We start from the raw sequence: 20,395 nt of genomic DNA on the forward strand, positions 1-20,395 counted from the left end.
AGAGATTATGACTGGACTTATAAATCTGTGAGTCATCTGATTAGAGGTGACAACTGACTGATGAAGTCACCAAGACAGTTTAGAAAAGATGTAGGGGCCAGTACAGTGCCTTGGGGTATAGTACAGTTAGGTAACATGATATGAATGTAGGATAATCCATCATTAAAGGAGAATGAGGAGTGGTCAGATAAGAGGAGAGAAACAAGAGGAAACAGTGACATGAAATCACAGAAAGAAAAGGAAACTCAAGAGAAGAGAAGACAGCAACCAACAGTGTCAAATGCAGCACTGCATTCAAGAAGGATGAGGATTGATAAAAGGCCTTTGGATTAGGAAATTAAGAGAAATGTTGGGAGAGAGATTTCAATTGAGCTGGTGAGGGTGAAAGCCAGATGGCAAAGGGTGAGAGGAAAGATAATGGAGGCAATGAATGTAAATAGCTTTTTTGGAATTTGGTTGTAAAAAGGAAAGAGAGAAGATGATAGCTTGAGAAGATGGTAGGATCTAGTGAGGGTTTATTAAGGATGAGGATGACTCACATTTGTATAGCTTTTTTTTTAAAGTTATGTAGCTTTTTAAAGTTTTTTTAAATCTTTAAAAATTTATATAGCCTTTAAAAGGTTTTTTTCATAACAATCTTGTGTAGTAAGTAGTATATTATTCCTATTTTACAGACAATAATATTTCATACTAACAAAAGTTTAGTGATTAGAAAGTTGAGTGCTTCTCTAGTTTAATGGTCTCCAAATTTTTCCAATTGCACTCTTCTGTAAGTAAAAAAGTTTTTGAGCATGACCTGACAATATATGTATATTTCCTGGTTTGCAAGTCAAATTATCATACTATTGCACTATGAATTGTGTACATTACAAAACATGCACAAAACTAGAAATGAAAAGGAATGAGATAAAATTAAATAATATTTGATCCCAGAATAGGAAACCACTGATATGTATTAAGCAGCAGAATGACATTAGGAAGATGACAGTTTCTTGGAGCATGGATTGGAGAGGGAAGAAACTTGAGTAGCAAGATCAATTAGGAATCTATTGCAATAGTCTAGGTAGGAGGTGATGAGGACCTGAACTATGGTAGTGGCTGTGTAAGTAGAGAGAAGGGGAAAGATTTGAGACTTTGTGGAGATAGAAATAATAGGATTTAGGAACTGATGGGTTATGAGATGTGGAGAATTTAGTGAAGGTAAGGCATCTAGAATGACACTGAGGATGCACCTAAGTGGCTGGAAGGATTGAAATGCTCTTGATAGTGATAATAGGGAGGTTCAGAAATAGAGGTGGTTTGAGGGGAAAGATAATAAGATCTATGATGCAGTTTGAAGAACATCCATGCCAACTAATTCTTTGAGACTTACTATGTCCCACCTAAAATGAAAAGGGAGGAAAGGGTTTGGGGGGATTCTCTTATCTACCACTACCTCAGAGTATAATGTTAGTCAAGGGATACAGAGCCATTGAAGGGTGCCTGCTGTATTCAGTGAAGTGATCCAAGGGGCAGAGAGTGGCTATGTTGCCATAGGGAGAATTTTCCCAGTGGCACTTTTCTAGCTAATGGTTCAAGTGTCCTGGTCAGCTGTTTTGAAAGGCCCACACAGGGGCAGATAAGGAGACATGGCTATGTTGAAGATTGGCTATCATGGGGAGGTGGGGATGAGATCCATCTTCCCACTCTCCAAGTGGACCCCTTTGACTCATGCCCCCACTTTGGAGACTAGTTAATAAAATGTAAATTACCAGTCGAATTAGTCAATTTACTCTCTTTTTCTTTAGTAGCAGTTTTTTGGACCTAAATTATTCTAGATAATTGCTTCAACTCTCAGCTTAATTTTTTCCATGTTCATAAAATTTAATGAATATATAATTATAGTTGACATACAAGTTTACTACTATGGGAATCTCCTGATTAATCATTAAAGCTTCACTGTAAGGAGCAGCTAGGTGATGCAGTGGATAGGCCACTGGCCTTGGAGTCAGGAGCACCTGATTTTAAATCTGGCCTCAAACACTTACTAGCTGTGTGGCCCTGAGCAAGCAACTTAACCCTGATTGCCTTAAAAAAAAAAAAAGAAGAAGAAGCTTTACTGTAAGAAAAACAAACTACTCAGCAATTTGGTAATTTGGTGAAAGGCAGGGTAAAGCAAAGATTTTAACACATTTTATGCCTTTTACCAAATTGCTGAGTAGTTTGCTTTTCTCACGGTTTCGGTTTTTTTCTTCAGATTTAAATCATTTTAACAGAATAAAAGTTTGACTAGTCAAGTATTCTTAATCCTAAAATAATATTTTATGAACTCATTTGTGTCCATACCATACTTTAATAACCCATACTGAATAAGAAGAATGATTATAGCTACTTAAATGAAAACTGATTTGGGGGGAAATGTCCACATTGTTCAAGTATTTTGAAAGTAAAGTGGCTTACCATGACTTCAGTCAATCAACAAGTACTTAGTATGCACCTAATATGCGCCTAGTGTGTGCCAGGCAATGCACTAAGCATTGGGCACAAAGACAGAAGCAAAAGAGTCTTTCTCCTAAAAGAGCTTATGTTCTAGTAAGAGAGACAGCATGTATATATAAGGTATGTAGAAGACAGGCTACAAATAAACTACAAGGTAGCCTTGGAAAGACTTCTCATTTAGTTACTAAATTACATGTAAAACAAATACAGAGCAATAACTACAAATTGTTTCTCATTCTTTTTCATCTTAGATTACGGAAGGATGAAAGTGATTATCAGGTGGATCTGACAGTTCAATTCCTGCTTAAACAAGGGCAAGTGGAAACAGAAAATTTCCTTTTTTTGTTAGAATACTCTGACTCTGTTATGATTACCAGGAATATAATTGAGGATCTGAATAATTCAATCAGGGTAATTATGAATTTTCAGGAAGAGAAAACACTCTAATTGCTATATGAATTAAGAATAATGTTTTTCCTTGTTTAATTTTCACCTTTCCCCCTTCTATTTTCTTTTTTTAAAATTTCATTGCTTCCTTTTGTTTTTATATCACTTTCATTTCTGAATATACCCACCCTCCCCACCTAGTGAGCCATCCTTAGACTTAAATGGTATTTTATTTTTCCCCCAGTTACATGCCAAGAAAATTTTTAGCATTCATGTTTATAAGATTTAAAGTTCCAAATTCTTCTCCTTTCCTCCCTCTCCTCCCCTTTTCTGAAAATGGTAGGCAGTTTGATATAGATTATACATGTGCTATCATGTAAAAAATATTTCCAGATTAGTCACCGTTGTGAAAAAAGAAACAGATCAAAATGGAAAAAAAAAACCATTAGAAAGAATAAAGTAAGTGAAAAAAATATGCTTCCATCTGCATTCAGAGTTCATCAGTTCTTTTTCTGGATAAGGATAGCATTTTTCTTTGTGAGTCCTTTGTACTTGTCTTAGATCATTGTGTCGCTGAGAAGAGCTGAGTTATTTATAGTTGATTATCACACAATGTTGCTGATACTGTGTACAATGTTTTCCTGGTTCTGTTCATTTAATTTTGCATCAGTTCATACTAGTCTTTCCAGGTTTTTCTGAAATCTTCCTGTTCATCATTTCTTATTGCACAATAGTATTCCATTACATTCATATACCACAGCTTGTTCAGTCATTCCCCAATATCTCAACTTCCAATATTTTGCCACCACAAAAAGGGCTGCTGTAAATATTTTTACACATGTAGGCCCTTTTCCTTTTTTTATGATCTCTTTGGGATACAGACCTAGTAGTAGTATTTCTGGATGAAAGGGTATGCACACATTTATAGTCTGTTGGGCATAGTTCCAAATTGCTCTCCAGAATGATTAGATCAGTTCACAGCTCCACCAACAGTGCATTAGTGTCCCAATTTTCCAACATTTTCTCCAGCATTTATCATTTTCTTTTTCTGTCATATTAGCCAATCTGATAGGTATGAGGTGGTACCTCAGAGTTGTTTTAATTTGCATTTCTCTAATCAAAAGTGATTTAGAGCACTTCTTCATATGTCTGTAGACAGCTTTGATTTCTTCATCTGAAAACTGCCTCTTCATATCCTTTGACTATTTATCAATTGGAGAATGGCTTGTATTCTTGTAAATCTGAGTTAGTTCTCTATATATTTGTGAAAAGAGACCATTATCAGAGACACTGGCTGTAAAGATTGTTTCCCATCTTTTTGCTTTCCTTCTAATCTTGGTTGTATTGGTTTTGTTTGTACAAAAGCTTTTTAATTTAATATAATCAAAATTATTTATTTTATATTTTATAATGCTCCCTGTCTCTTGTTTGGTCATGAATTCTTCCCCTCCCCATAGATCTGACAGGTAGACTATTCCTTGCTCTTCTAATTTGCTTGTCTAAATGTATGTCTTATCCTTTATGTCTAAATCGTGCCAAAGGTCTGTCATATCTAATTTTTTTAATATTCTATTTATCTCCTTAGTTTCTTTCTTGTTTATTTTTTGTTTGGATTTATCAAGTTCTGAGAGGGGACAGTTGAGGTCCCCCACTAGTGTAATTTTGCTATTACTTCTGGTAACTCATTTAACTTCTCTTTTAAGAATTTGGATGCTATACTACTTGGTGCATATATATTTAGTATTGATATTGTTTCATTGTCTATGGCACCTTTTATTTACCAAAATGTAGTTTCTTTCCTTATCTCTTTTAATTAGGTCTATTTTTGCTTTTACTTTATCTGAGATCAAGATTGCTATCCCTGCTTTTTGTTACTTCAGCTGAAACATAATAGATTCTTCTCCAGTCCCTTACCTTTACTCTGTGTGTGTGTCTCCCGGCTTCAAGTGTGTTTCTTGTAAACACCGTATTGTGGGATTATGGTTTTTGATCCACTCTGCTCTTCACTTCTGTTTTATGGGAGAGTTCATCCCATTCATATTGTAATTATGATTACTACCTGTATATTTCTTCCTCCTGTATGTCCTCTCTCTCCTTTCACCCTTTCCCTCTTCACCAGTGTTTTGCTTCTGCCTACCATCTTCCCTGATCTGCCCTCCCTTCTCTCAATTCCCACCCCCCTTTTACCTGATCTCTTCCCCTCCTTGACAAGTAAGATAGATTACTATATTCAACTGATTGTATATATGATTCCTTTTTTGAGCCAATACTGATGAAAGTAGGTTCAAGTGATGCTTGTTACCCACCCTCCCATTTTCCCCTCCACTGTAATAGGTCCTTTGCACCTCTTCATGTGAAATAATTTACCCCATTCTACCTCTCCCTTCCTTCTGCACCCAGTGTACACTTTCTCATCCTTTAATTTTTTTTATGTCATTCCCTCAAATTTACCTTAAACCCATATCCTCTGTCTATGTTTATTCCTTCTAACTATACTATTAGTGATACAATTTTTAAGAATTACAAATATTATCTTCTCATGTAGGGATGTAAATAGTTTAGCTCTATTGAATTGCTTATGTTTTCTTTTCCCTTTTTACCTGTTAATGCTTCTCTTGGGTCTTGATATTAGAGGTCAAATTTTTTGATTTAGTTCTGTTCTTCTCCTTATGAAAGCTTCAAATTCTTCTATATCATTGAATAAACATTTTTCCTCTTTGATGTATTATGCTTAATTTTGCCAGGTAAGTGATTCTTGGTTGTAGTCCTAGCTCCTTTGTCTTCCAGAATATCATGTTCTATGACCTCCAGTTCTTTAATGTTGCAGCTGCAAAGTCCTGTGTAATCCTGACTGTGACTCCCTGATATTAGAATTGTTTCTTTCTGGACACTTGTAGGATTTTTCCCTTGACCTGATAGTTCTGAAATTTGGCTATAATGTTCCTTGGAGTTTTTATTTTGGGATCTCTTTGTTGCGGTGATAGTAGATTCTTTCAGTGCCTATTTTGCCCTCTAGTTGCTGGATATGAGAGTAGTTTTCCTTGATAATTTCTTGAAAGATGCTGTCTAGGTCCTCTTTTTGATTATGGCCTTTAGGTAGTCCAGTGATTCTGATATTGTCTCTCCTGGATCTATTTTCCAGATCAATTGTTTTTCCCATAATATTATCCCCTTTTTACATTTCCTTCCATTTTTTTTCATTCTTTTGAATTTGTTTGATTGATTCGTGATGTCTTATATAGTCATTAGCTTCCACTTGCTCAATTCTGACTTTTAAGGAGGTGTTTTCCTCAATTAACTTTTGTACTTTCTTTTCCATTTGGCCAATTCTACTTTTAAAGAAGTTTTACAAGCTGTTGACTCTTTTTTCATAATTCTTTTGCATCACTCTGATTTCTCTTCCCATTTTTTCTTCTCCCTTTCTTATATGACTTTTAAGCTCCTTTTTGACCTCTTCCATAAATTCTTTCTGGGCTTGAGACCACTTCCTATTTTTCTTTAGGGTTTTGCCCATAGGTGTTTTGACATTGTTATCGTCTTCTGAGTTTGTGTCCTTGTTTTCCCTGTCACTATAATAACTTTCTATGGTCAGATTCTTTTTTTTGTTTGTTTTGTTTTTTTGCTCATCTCTCTCTTTCTTTTATTTTTTTTTTTTTGAGCTCTGCACCCAGAGTAGAAGGGGCATAGTCTCAAGCGTCTCGTGCCAGTGGTTACAGACCCTGGCTCTTTACCTGGTGTTTCACTGATGTTGCCCTGAGGCACACAGGGGACTCTTGTGTCTGGTGCTGTGCTGAGGGGATAGGGTGAGAGGTGGCTAGTGCTGCTGGAGGCCATAGGGGTCTAGCAGCTTACCTGGTGCTGAGCTGGGGTCCTAGTGGTAGTGTCTAGCATGTGCTGAGGGGTGTTTCTGTGTTCCCCATGGCTACGCTGAAACACGTGAAAATCTGGTCTACTTTCTTGTCATGCCAGAGGATGCCTGTTTGCCCAGGGCTGTGCTGAAGCACATGGTAGTTCTTGGAGCTGGAATCTGCTGGTTACCCTGGCTATGCTAAGGCACAAGGGAGTTCTGGTGTTGGTGTTTGCCTGCTCCAACATACTGGGGCTCAGGATCTCCCACTGGTTTGCTGATGTGGGGCTTGCGGCTAGTTTGCTAGGACACTTCTTGTCTTGGAATGCACTCCCCTTTTATTGGAGTGAGACAGACCTTTCTTGCTGATCTTTCAAGTTTCTTGGACTAAAAGATTGTTTTACCCTGTCTTTTTGCTTGTTGTACTATTCTGGGATTTGTTTTGGGGCACTATTTTATGGTTGTTTGGAGGTGAATATAGGAGAGTTAACAGCAATTTACTGCTTGTAATAGATTTAAAAAGGAAGAGTGGATAGAAAGCAGTCAAGCAAAATTAACCAACAAATCAATAATATGCAGTATGTACAATGTATTGCACCCATATTTGCCCACTTCTGCAAAGAAGAGAGGGAGGTACATTTTCTCAGTTCTTTTCCAGACTATGCCCAAAGGGCTATAAAAATGTGCATACCCTTTGACTCAGCAATACCACTTCTGGGGCTGTATCCCAAAGAGATCATAAAAATGGGAGAAGGACCCATGTGTACAAAAATATTTATAGCAGCTGTTTTTGTGATGGCAAAGAACTGGAAATTGAGGGGATGCCCATTAATTGGGGAATGGCTGAACAAGTTGTGGTATATGAATGTAGTGGAATATTATTGTGCTATAAGAAATGATGAGCAAGCAGACTTCAGAAAAACCTGGAAAGACTTGTATGAACTGATGCTGAGTGAAGTGAGCAAAGCCAGGAGAACATTGTACACAGTAACAGCCACATTGTGTGATGACTGACTTTGATAGACTTAGCTCTTCTCAGCAATGCAAGGATCTAAGAAATCTCTAAAAGTCTCATGATGGAAAATGCTATCTACATCTAGAGAAAGAACTATGAAGTTTGAATACAGATCTGTTTTGTTTTGTTTCTTCTTTCTTGTGGTTCCTCCTATTGGTCCTAATTCTTCCTTACAACATGACTAATGTGAAAATATGTTTAATAGGAATGTATATGTAGAGCTTATATCAGATTGCACACTGTCTTGGGGAGGGAGGCAGAGAAAATTTAAAACCCAAAAGCTTATGGAAGTGATTGTTGAAAACTAAAAATAAATAAATTTTAATAAGCAAATAAGGAGAAAAAAATTCTTCTCCAAGACAACTAGCCATAATAATCACATAGCATTCAGTTTCCCCTTTTGTTCTTTCCAATTGTATTGTTGTAGTCATTGTCTATATTGACTTCTACGTTCTACTTACCTCACTCTGAATCTGTTTATATAACTCGTCCCATCATTCACTGAATTCTTCATATTCATTCTTTCCTATGGAATAGCAATATTATAATACATTCCAGAGATAAAATTTGGTTAGCCATTTCTCAGTCTCATTTTCTTTCCATCTTACTTTGTTTCTAGTTCTCTGCTACCAGAAAAAGTTCTAGCTTGAAAATTTTGATGTATTTAAGACCTTTTTTTTTAATAACTTTGACATCCTTGTTGCATTAGTTTATACAAAAGTTTTTTAATTTTACATCATCAAAATTGTTTTTTAACTTCTGTGATCATTTTGTTTGAGGAAGAACTTTTCTCCTGGACATTTCAGTAAAAAAAAATACCTGATCTCATTTTCTTCTAATTTTTTAAATGATGTGACTTTTAATGCAAGTTGCATACATATTTTTTACCTCATAAATGATATAATGTTGGTCTAAATCTAGTTTTTGTCACACTGCTTTCCAACTTTCCCAGAAGTTATTGTTGAATGGGATGTTCTTCCCCAAGTAATTTGTGTTCTTAAGTTTGTTGGATTTAACTGTTTCTAATTCTCCCATATTCTCTTTGATCTTTTTTCCTCTTTAACCAGTACCAATAATTTTGATAATTATTGTTTTATTGTAAAATCTCAGGGCTGGAAGTACTATTCCCTCTTCATTCTTTATTTTTAATTTCCCTTGAGATTTGAGACCTTTTATTTCTCCAAATGAAATTTGTTATTATTTTGTCTAGTTCTATAAAGTAGTCCCTTGAGAGGTTTAGCGCTACATATATAAATTAATTTAGGTAGTATCATTTTTGTGCAGATTTGGTTTAGTTTCCTGACATTTTCCTTTGAGATCTTCACCTCATTTATTAAAATTTCAGGAAAATACACCAATATATGACTGTTTGTTCAAGGAAAAGAGATAAAGGAGAATTATTTTTGTAAGTGATGAAAATGTGGTAGTTATAGTTTAAATGTCCTTTTTTTTCCAGCTTCAGGTTTAAGGTTTAAGAACTTTCATGAAGGAAGAACCAGACAACAACCACAGTCCCATCCCGCTGTTCATACCCCCAGAGTTGGAGGTCCTGTGAGTCAAATCAGTGACTCGGTGTTCTCCATCTAGCAGTAGGAGGCAACAGATAAAGAGGAGAATAAGAAGCACTGGCATAGGGATAAAGAAATGAGTGTAGCCTAGTTCTCCCCTTGCTTTGTCCTCACAAAAAGCAACATCTACTAATGCCTTTCATTTGTCCTCCTGGGCAAATATTAAGAACATTCTGCTTATAGCTGACACTGCTGGAATCGGTGGCTACTGTTTTGAAGCAGGAAAAAAAGTAGAGGGGAATATGAAGCAAGAGACATTCAGTTTTCTAGATTTTTTTCTTGAAACAAAAATATTATGGAAAAGATATATTTTTTGCAAAAATGTATGAGAAGATAACTTAAGTAAATATGGTGACTGACTTTCTAAAATTAACTTTTAATTCATAGTTATCCTACTAACCAGTATGGGATATTTTTAGTCCCTTTCCATTTATCAATTGATAATCTTCATTCTAATAATAATTACAATGAATATATGTATAAAAGTAAAAGACATTGTATAGTATGAAACATTTTTATAATGCCTAGTATTTCTTAATCTAAAATCAGAAAGTAGTAGAATAGAACAGATAGAATCAAAGGGAATGACTAAGAGATATATTTTTTTATTAAGGTATACCTTAATGGTTTGTGACACTAATGAGGCCAAGAGTAGTAGGCTCAGATTCTAAGTTGGGGAAATAAAGACCAGAATGAGTTGGTACCCTTCTTCTATTGTTATAGTCCTCTGGCTGGTTGAGATGAAGTAGGGAGACTGATTCCTCTTGTTTCAGCCCTTGCTGCCCCATGCCTCACAATGGCTTATTTTTACTTAAATATTTGATGCATTCATGATCTCACTGAGGTGGGTACTCCTTCTAAAAGTGCAAATTGCAAACCATTCATGCCTTCTAATCCTAACACATCTTGTCCACGTCCTCAGGTAAATACTTCACAGGAAGTAGGCCAAACATTCTGGTGGGCTTCTAGATTTATTGATATTGCATAGCTATTAATGGAGCTCATGGGCTGTCCTTCATTATCCCTCATTCTTACCACATGACCATCCTGCCTACCTCCTTTTCTAGTCAGTCATTCAATAAACATTAAATGTCTTCTATGTGTCAGACACTGTTCTAAGTGCTGGGAATATAAAGAAAGGCAAAAGATAGTTCCTGCCCTTGAGGAGTCCACAATATAATGGGGGAGACAACATGCAAACAATTATGTACAAGCAAACTATATACAAAATAAATAGGAAATAATTGACAGAGAAAAGGCATTAGAATTAAGAAGGGTTAGGAAATGCTTCCTATAAAAGGTAGATTGGTTTTTTTGAGGCAACTGGGGTTAAGTGACTTGCCCAGGGTCTCACAGCTAGTAAGTGTCAAGTGGTGTCTGGTCTGAGACTGGATTTGAACTCAGGTCCTCCCGACTGTAGGGCTGGTGGTGCTCTATAAACTGTGCCACCTAGCTGCCCCTAAAAGGTAGAATTTTACCTGAGATTTGAAGGAAGCTAAGGGAAGCCAGGTGGCAGAAATAAAGAGGGAGAATATTCTAGGCAGGGGAGACAGCCAGAGAAAATGCCTAGAACCTATAGGAATGTCTCGTTCATGGAGCAAGAAGGAGGCCAGTGTTACTGTATCAGAGAGTAGGTGGAGCACCAGGGTGTAAGGTATAAGAAGACTGGAAAGGTGGGATAGGGGGTGGGGACGGACCTAGGATATGAAAGACTTTGAACACCAAAGCACAAAATTTTATATGTAATCCTGGAGGTGAGAGGGAGCTGCTGTAGTTTATTGAGTATGGGGGTGACATGGTCAGATCCGTGTTTTAGGAAAATCACTTAATTTGGCAGCTGAATGGAGCATGAACTGGAGTTGAGTCAGAGGGGTCAGGAAGAATGAGGATTGAGAAAATTATATTGGACTTGAAAATTAGGAGGTCATCAGTAAGTTTGGAGAGAGCAGTTTGCGTGGAATGATGGTTGGAAGCAGGATTTTAGTGGATTAACAGAAAGGAGAGGAAACAGAGGTATCTATGATAGATGGCCTTCTCGAGGAGTTTAGCCACAAAGGTCAGAAGATATATAGGATGATGATTACAAGGCTGAAAGGTCAAGTAAGGGTTTATGAGGATGGGAGAGGCATGGGCATGTTTACAGATATGAGAGAAGGAGACGCGGAGAGATTGAAGATAAGAGAGGGGATGGAGATAGGATGGAATGAGATCAATCGTGCAGATAGAAGAGGTTAAACTTGGCAAGCAGTAGGGCCCACCTCTTCATGTGAGACACTGAAAGAGAAGAATGGCAGAAGGCATTGAGAGCTCTCAAACTGCCTTGGTTTTTTTCAGTAAAATATGAGGCAAGATTGTTAGCTTCAAGGGTAACAGGAGGGATAAGACATAGGAGGGTTGAGGAGGAATGAAAAAGGGTTTGGAAAGGGTGTGGAAAGGTGTGGAAGGGAACAAACATTTATGTAATGCTACTCTGTGTCAGGCACATTTTACAAATATTTCAACTGATAATTTGAGAGTGGAATAGTAAGTTGATAAGGGTGGTATAGAAGGATTAACTAGCAGCAGTAAGGGCCCAATTGAGGTTAAGTAACATAAATTTGTAGTGGACCCAGTTAGAACAGTTGCATGATTTCCTCTACCTTCATTCTGCAGCATGTGTGTATGTGTAAAAGCAGTGGATGCTGGGAGTGATTCAAGGCTTGGCAGGGCACATTTGGTCATATGATAAAGGGGCAAGGAACTCAGAGGTAGAAAATAATGTAGAGTTGAACTGGTTCATCAAGGGGTCAAAATAGGGAAAAGAGGAGACAGTGGCAAGTGCAGGGGAGATGGCCTGCGAAAGAACTCAGGGGTCAAAGGATTGGAGGTCACAGTGTGGACAAAGAATAAGATTTGCTATGGGAAGGCAGAAGGGCATTTGGAAAGTCAATAGGTTGTGATCAGAAAAGGGGATTTCAGAATTCTTAAATATGGAGGTGGCATATTTGTAAATGATGCCAAAATCAAGGGCATGACCATCTTTGTGTGTGGCAGAGACAGTCATGGAAAGTGAATAGGTTGGGGAACTGGGTGGTTGAGGCAGTATCAATATGTATGTTGAAATCCTCTAGTATAAGGGCATGAGTTAGGGAGGAGAGAAAAATTGTAAACCAAGTATAGAACTCATTGAGGAAAGAAGGGGAGTGCCTTGGGGGTCTGTAAACAATAGCTACCACTATTCTAATTCATTGGAAGATGTAGATTGTATGGACCTCAAAGGAGGGGAGGTAACTACATGACGGTGGTAGAAGAGAATCTGCAAGTGGCAAAGGGGAGCGAAGATTATTCTAATTCCCCCACTTCAACCAGTGAGTTGAGGAAATGAGTGAAAGTGCAGCCAGTACTAGAAGGGGTAGCCATAAAGGCTGTCATTAGGTGGGAGTCAGATCTTGGTGACCAACAGAAGATGGAAAGACAGAAAAGGAAAAGATTTAGATGAAGGCAAGTTTGTTGCCATGGAGCAGGCATTCCAGAGGGTACAGTGGGAGGGATAGGTAGCATTTGGTTAGGACTTTGGGGTGGGAGGGTTTAAGTTAGGAATAAGAAATCATGTAGGGGCAGCTAGGTGGCACAGTGGATAGAGCACCAGCCCTGGAATCAGGAGGACCTGAATTCAAATCCAGCCTCAGACACTTGACACTTATTAGCTGTGTGACCCTGGGCAAGTCACTTAACCCCATTGCTACCCTTACCCCCCCAAAAAACAAACAAACCATGTAATGGGAAGTGGGGTTTGGATGACTCAGGGGTTCAGAATCGCTGAGATTTGTGGTTGTAGGACCAGGTGTGAGTATGTTAATCTTTAAATGAAAGGCACTTTTCTTCTTCCCAGAGGAGGCTGGAGATCAGGCAGGATACACCCACAGCATGATGGAAGGTTCGTGGTCAGATGGAAGGCCTCTTTTTTCTTCTCCTCTTCCCTCTGAAGGCTGGAGATTAGGCAGGAGATGGCTCAGCAGGAGATGGAAGTCAGGTCCAATCACATGCTTCCTTTCCGCTTCCTCCTCCCTTAGGGGGCATGCACAGGAAATAGAAGGAGGTGGTCCCATAAAAAGTTGAGCTTTACTCCTCTTGGAGAAGGCTGGAGAAAGGTAAGGGCAGCAGGAGACAGAAGTTACACTTGGCCCAATTCTGCCTGTCCTTGCCCTCTTTCCTCAGTGTCATATAACTCCCTGATGGTACCTTTTAATCACTAGTAATATGCTGCAGCATCTTCACACTCACCAGTGCCCTTCAGTAACCCATAAGTTAATTTGAAGGAAACTGTGATTGATAGCCATATAGCATCACAAGAAGAGGGACCTTTGTCTGAGAAAAACACTTGAGGTCATTACAAACATGGCACAGTTTTCCAAAGGTAACCCAACTTACTCTTTTTTCCTATGTAATTCCAAGTCCAGTTTATTGTCAGTACTCAGTGTTGGCCCATGATATTCTTACAGATCTGGAGTCAGGAAGACCTGGGTTCAAATCTAGCCTCAGACACTTAATTAGTTGTGTGACCCTGGGCAAGTCTCTTAGGCTCTCTGTGCCTCAGTTCCCTCATCTGTAAAAAAATCAGTAAGCACTTATTAATAAGTACCTGTTCCGTACCAGGCACTGTGCTAAGTGCTGGGGATACAAAGAAAGGCAGGACAGTTCCTGCTTTCGAGTTCACCATCTAAACAAGGAGACAACATACAAACACCTATGTAATAATTGACAGAAGCAGGGCACTAGAATTAAGAGGAATTGGGAAGAAGACTTCCTGTAAAAGGTCGAATTTTAGCTGGGACTTGGAGAGAAGCCAGGGAAGCCAGGAGGCAGAGATGAGGGAAGCATACCAGGCATGGGGGACAGCCAGAGAAAATGCCTAGGGCTGAGAGATAGAGTGTCTTGTTTATGGAGCAGTCATGGGGCCATTGTCACTGGATCAGAGTACTAAAAAGACTGGAAAGGCTTTGAATGCCAAAGAGAGTAGTTTATATTTGATCCTGGAGGTGATAGGGAGCCCCTGGAGTTTATTGAGTTTGGGAGTTGCACTTTAGGAAAATCATTTTAGTGGCTGAATGGAGGGAGGAGGGACTAATACTAAAACAACCAGCCTCTCAAGATTGTTGTGAATATAAAATGAGATATTTATAAAGCATTTTGCAAGCCTAAAGTGCTATATAAATGCTGGGTATTGCTATATATCATAATGTAGACAATAGGTATTCTTCATCCACTTGTTTTTCCAGAGTGGATAATTGGGCCAAACTACTTTAAGTGATTATGGATTTCATTTATGAGATTTAGTAGTATTCCAGAGCTTGATGCATTCAAAACATGTCATATGAAAAAATGGCACACTTGGAGCATGTCTACATCTACAGAGGATTATTCTTCAATTTGGACCCTTTAATGGATATCCTCCATGACAGTGGCAACCAGTGTTGTCATATACATCTTGTTTTATATCTCAAGTTGATATTAAAAATCAAAGGCTCACTGTTATTGTCACAAATTATCTGTTGTTACATATTTCAAGGAATTTTATATAATTCTGACATGGATGAAAGACACTTTCTTGAAGGTACCTTTAAGGTTGCTTCTTGTTTATAATTCCTGAATGCTGGAAGGCCTTTTCTTTTTCATCTTGCTTGTCTTTTAGGGGTGGCACAATGGATAGAGAGCTGGTACTTGACTCAGAAAGACCTGAATTCAAATCCAGTCCCAGACATTTAACTAGCTGTGTGGCCCTGGAAAAGTCATTTTACTTGTCTGGCTGTTTCCTCACCTATTAAATGAAAGTGATAAGAGTACCTACCTCCCTAGGGTGGGTATGAGGATAAAATGAGATATTTGTAAGGCATTTTGCAAACCTTAAAGCACCAAGCAAATGCTAACTATTATCATCTTAGAGGATCTAGTTTTATGTAGCTATATCTAGTTACAAGGCTAGTGCCTTGTAACAATGGTCAGGTCTTTACCAGTCCCCTCCAAAGAGTTACATTTTTATAACAGTATAATCATCTCTAGGATGTACAGAATTGTATAATCTAAACATTAGAATGTGTAATTTTTTTTTTGCAAGGCCCAAGGTCAAAGGAAAATCACCAACATGGTAGAAAATAAAAAGTATCACAAAGGAATATTTCAGATCGAATGGGAACATAAAAAAATGGAGATGGAAATGGAAGATCTCAACCAAAAAGCCTGGGATGTTCAGATGCTATTTTTTTCAAGAGCTCATCAGTTGGTAAATTACTCTTTTGAATATAGATCACCTTTAAAAAATTATTCACATGGATCCAGTAGCATTTTATAAAACCTCTTTTGATTCTATAATTATCAATCAATCAGCAAGTATTTGTTAAGTGCCTACTATGTGCCAGACTGATACAAATACAGTGAATGAAACAACCCCTACTCAAAAGTAACTTACATTCTAACCAGATAAACTGCAAATACCTATGGAAATATGTATATACAGAGTAAATACAAAGCAGTTAAATACACCATAGTTTAAAAAGTAAGTTATTAGCAAGTAAGGCTAGAATGGCTTCATATCATATAAGGTGGTATTTGACATATGGAAATGATGAGGGAGGGCATTCTAGGCATAAGGAACAAACATTGCAAAGGCATGGAGATAGGAAATGGAGTATCATGAGAAGAACAAATGAGGCTAGTTTGACTCAATCACAGAATGAGGGAAGATGAGGAATTTAAGAGGAGGGCAAAAAGGTTGGGGCAAGACTGTGAAAGGTTTTGAAAGGTAAACAGAGGGTTTATAATTTATCTTAGAGGCAATGGGGAGCTTTTGGAATTTACTGGGTAGGGAAGTGACATAGTCAGATCTGTACATAAGGAAAATCACCTTTTGTAACCAGCTTGAAGGAGGTTGGACTAGAAAGCTGAAAGACAAATTAAGAAGCCATGGCAATAATCTAGGCAAGAGGTGATGAGAGCTAAGCTAAAGTGGCAACTGTGTGAATAGAGAGGAGTCAGATTTGATTTGACAATTGATTATATTTGTGGGGTGAGAGAAGTGTAAGATTCAGTCAATAAATATTAAGCACCTGCTATGTGCCAGGCACTGTAATGTGTCCTGGGAATACAAAGATAGGCAAAAGCCAGCTCCTACTCTCAGAGAATTCACAATACAATGGGCAAAGACAACACATAAAAAGATGCTGTGAAGGACAGATGAGGGGGAGAGATATCTGGCCTGGGAGCATGATGAAGTCCAGAGGAGTACAACAGTACAGGAAATGATGAGATGACCACCCTGCCCCCTCCTTAAAAGGAGGATCTTGGAGGAGCTCTCCAATGTCCATCCTCTACCATCTCCAATCAGAGGAAGGGAGGGGCCTCAGGAGCAGGGCATACAGAGAAGGTATGAGTTTCAGAATTGATGTGACCTTGCAAGATGATATGTTTCTTGAGACTAGGATGACATCCTGGAGTGAAAATAGGTGGAAAATGAGTACCAAGACTTGAGGGACACAGATTAGAGTATGGGTGGTCAAATGTAAATTACCATCACTGTACATAGAATTTTAGTATCTAAAGAGGGTGGTAAAAAAAAACCATGGCAAACAAATAGCATCTTTGAATACAGAGCAGAATGACACATTATCTGCTTATTAAAATAGGCAAGATAACAAAGAATGTGAACTTTTCATTTATATTAATATGATCTTTCTTCCTCCTAGTACCTAAAAGAAGAAAATCATGATATCCTGGTTGCCCTCCAAATTTCTCTAATGGAGCAGACTCTTGCCGCTATAGATAAAGTAAGATTCAACCTTACTGTATATAATATAAATTCTGAAATGTTCCTAAATTAATACTTGTAATGAGTTTCAGGGTGAAATGAGAGGTTTTAATTATCAGGAATCTAAGTTCACTTTAATATTTATGATGCACCTAATGTGCAAAATGTCTTTGGTTGCTGGGGAGACAAAGACAAAAAACAAAGGTAGCCCTGCTTTCAAGGAGTGTGTGCTGGGGGGCGAACGGTGGGGGTGGAAATTATATTTATTACCTGTAGATAACCACAAGGGAATCTATGGCAAGTAAGGCTTCATGGAAGAGGCAGCTAAGGAGAGTATTAAAGATGAGGATTCGCTGAAGAGAATTAGAAAAGAATATATCCCAGGCATGGCAACAGATTCATAGAACAAATTCATAGAAGCCAGAGGTGGCATGTCCAATTTGCTTAGAATGTAGAGGGTGTGAAGGGCAGTTATTTGTGATAAGGCCTTAAATGCCAGCTCGAGGAGTTCAAAGTTTTTCTTAGAAGCAGTAAGGAGCTACTGAAGGCTTTGGTTGTTATTGTTGATTTTTAGCTTGGAAGTGACATCATCTTAGGAAGATTATTTTGGCAGTTCCTATATGGAAGCTGAAGAGGAGAAAATACTAAAAGCAGGGAGGCTAATCTGGGTGATTGGGAAGAAATTTGAATGAGGGTGAGGGGAAGATAAGCTCTAAACCTATCACCTTAAAGATACTAACGGCATATCCAGCAGGTGGAAATGTCTAGCAGAGGCAACTGGCAACATGAGATTATGAGTTTAAAAGAGATTATGGCTAGTCTGCTGAGTTCATAATTGAACCCATGGAAACAGATGAGAAGACCAAGGGCTAAAGTATAAACCATGCTTTCAGGGAGACAGACAAATGAGTAGACAATTAAAAGAACCAGGAGAGAGCAACATCCCAGATACCAAAGGAAGAGACAGTATCCAAAAGGGGGTAGTCAATAGAGTCAACAGTTGAAAAGAGGTCAAGGAATACAATGACTAAGGAAAGGCCCTTAAGTTTAATAATGAAGAGATTATTGGCAACCTTTAAGTAGAAGTGGGAAAAGAGGGAAGAGAGCAAGAATGAAAGTAGTTGGAAAGTAAGTGTAAATAGCAGTGTGGGCAACTTTCTAGGAATTTTGCAGTGAAAAGGAAAAAGAGATACAGGACAATAGCTTGAATGGATGGCAGGGTCATATAAACAATTTCTAAGAACGAGAGATATGTGTTAATAGGCAACCGGGAAGAAGCCCATAAGTAAGAATGATCTATGAGGCAAGCAGCAAGAGGAAAAACAGCAGGGGTTGGAATCAAGGGCACAAATATAGGATTTGACCTTGGTCAAGTTTTCATGAGAGTGTGGAGCAAAGGAGGAGAATATGTGTAGGTAGAGGGATTTTGAGATGTGACAAAGGGGAGAATTGAGTGAATGAAAAAATAATCAATCAACAACCATTAATTAAGCACCTACATATGCCAGACTAGAGATGCAAATACAAAGAATGAAACAATCTCTTCTCTTAAGGAGCTTACATTATACTATGGGACACAAGTATGTATGTAAGTATATACAGAATACATATAAAGAAAATACAAATGAAGAGAAAATATTTAAATACAAAGTTAGGCAGGCAGGGTCCTAGCAGTTGGCGGGGAGCAAGAAAGATTTCAGATGTAGAAGGTGGTGCTTGAGTTGTGATTTGAAAAGAGAGATTCTGTGATGCAGAGGTGAGGAGGGAAGGCATTCCAGTCATAAGATGGAAAAAGGAAAGAAGCCAGAGTAAAGCTGATTAACTGGGAGAATGGTGAGGGATGAAAGAGAACAGATTAGAGATCACACTAAGCAAAGAGAAGGATTAGAGAGTAGGGAATTTCAGTTCTGCAATCATAATCTATTGCCAGTCTGGGAAACCTGTTAATATACTATAATCACCTTAGCAACTTATTTGTGACAAATGTCATTGAGTGAGTGACCTTGTATCCATCAATCCTATATTCAGACCTTCAGAGCCAACTGGATGGCATTAGTACTTGAAAAACTTATGTCTGATAAAATGTTTGTAATCTTTTCTAAGCATTCTACACAAAGTAAATGCTCAATACTTGTTGATGGTTAGGTAAAACTAAGATTATAACAACAAAGTCATTTTGGGCTAAGATGATGTTCAATTTTTTTTACTCTTGTTGCTTCAATTTTCAGGGTTATTCCAGAGTATTTTGATTGAAATTATGTCAATGATAATTCACAGATAAAAGAATATGGTTAAGTTTTTTAATAGCATCCTCACATAATAAGTTCCAATGACTTTTTCACATATTTTTTCTTGGGCGGGGGGGGGGTTTGATGGTGTCATGGTAAAATTTCTAGACCCACAAAAAAGACGTGGAAGCCCAAAAACAGTTACTCAAGAAACTGAGAAAAATCAACAATCAACAAGATTTAGCAAATTATGCTCTCAGCTGCACTCTACATGAAGAGTTGGTGTGTGTCTCTGAAAGAAAACGCATCTGTCAATCAATCGGTAAGCCAATTTTTACCAATCGTGGGATGTTTACCTTTCTAAGGTTAAAAAGTTGGCTAGCAGATTTAAAAGCTGCACAGCAGTTTACCATTGTGTTATAGCAGTTCACAAAGTTCTTGATATATTTGAAAATGTTATTAAAACTCGTCATGACAAATGACATTTCTTTGATATTTTAGAGAGTGATTCCACTTTGTTGTTTTTTGAAACAGAGGTTAAGCTGACTTGTGAAAAGATTTCCAGGAAACGTTATGAGGCTACAATACAACAACAAAAGCTAATAGATATTTCAAAAGAGCAGTATGAACAAATTTCAGTTTTACAAACAGAGGTTGAAAGATTAAGAATGAAAACATTTCCTGCACTTATTCATATGTAGAAATGCTGGCAAAATATGTGAGGCAGAAGATATCAAATATCATGAAGAAATCTCTGTTCTCAGGCATTTGAAATTTCTTTTCTTCAGTGAGAGAAAAATAAAATACTGGGGTTTTTTTCCCTTAAAATCTACCCTTAATTGAAATTATTTAGCTCTTCCCAAAAGATTGTAAAAATGTAAATTCTGTACTTAATTAATAAAAGTGATAAAAAAACTATCAGAGTGTCTCTATTTAAGAGTAAGCAAGATTAACTATTTGCAGGATGTTATGCTAAAAAAGTAATTAAAATGTCCACACTTTTTAACCCAGAGATCTCAGTAAAAGGCATCAAGACAGTAAATGATAAAAAGTTTCCATTTATATCAAAAATATTAGCATCACTTTTTGTAG

The 20,395-nt window shown here is 37.7% G+C and overlaps 1 protein-coding gene across 1 annotated transcript in view; it reads left to right on the forward strand.

Moving 5' to 3' along the window:
- Nucleotides 1-20,004, forward strand: part of LOC114035485 (cilia- and flagella-associated protein 43-like) — a 166,088-nt gene extending 146,084 nt beyond the window's left edge. The window contains exons 34-38 of the mRNA XM_027851631.1: nt 2,730-2,889; nt 15,390-15,554; nt 17,014-17,094; nt 19,472-19,625; nt 19,838-20,004. Coding sequence (XP_027707432.1) covers nt 2,730-2,889; nt 15,390-15,554; nt 17,014-17,094; nt 19,472-19,625; nt 19,838-20,004 — 727 coding nt within the window. The remainder of the gene's footprint in view (nt 1-2,729; nt 2,890-15,389; nt 15,555-17,013; nt 17,095-19,471; nt 19,626-19,837) is intronic.
- The last annotated feature ends 391 nt before the right edge of the window (nt 20,005-20,395 follow it).

Source organism: Vombatus ursinus, unplaced genomic scaffold (genome assembly GCF_900497805.2).
Source record: "Vombatus ursinus unplaced genomic scaffold, bare-nosed wombat genome assembly UNPS02009205.1, whole genome shotgun sequence".
Taxonomy (NCBI): Eukaryota; Metazoa; Chordata; class Mammalia; order Diprotodontia; family Vombatidae; genus Vombatus; species Vombatus ursinus.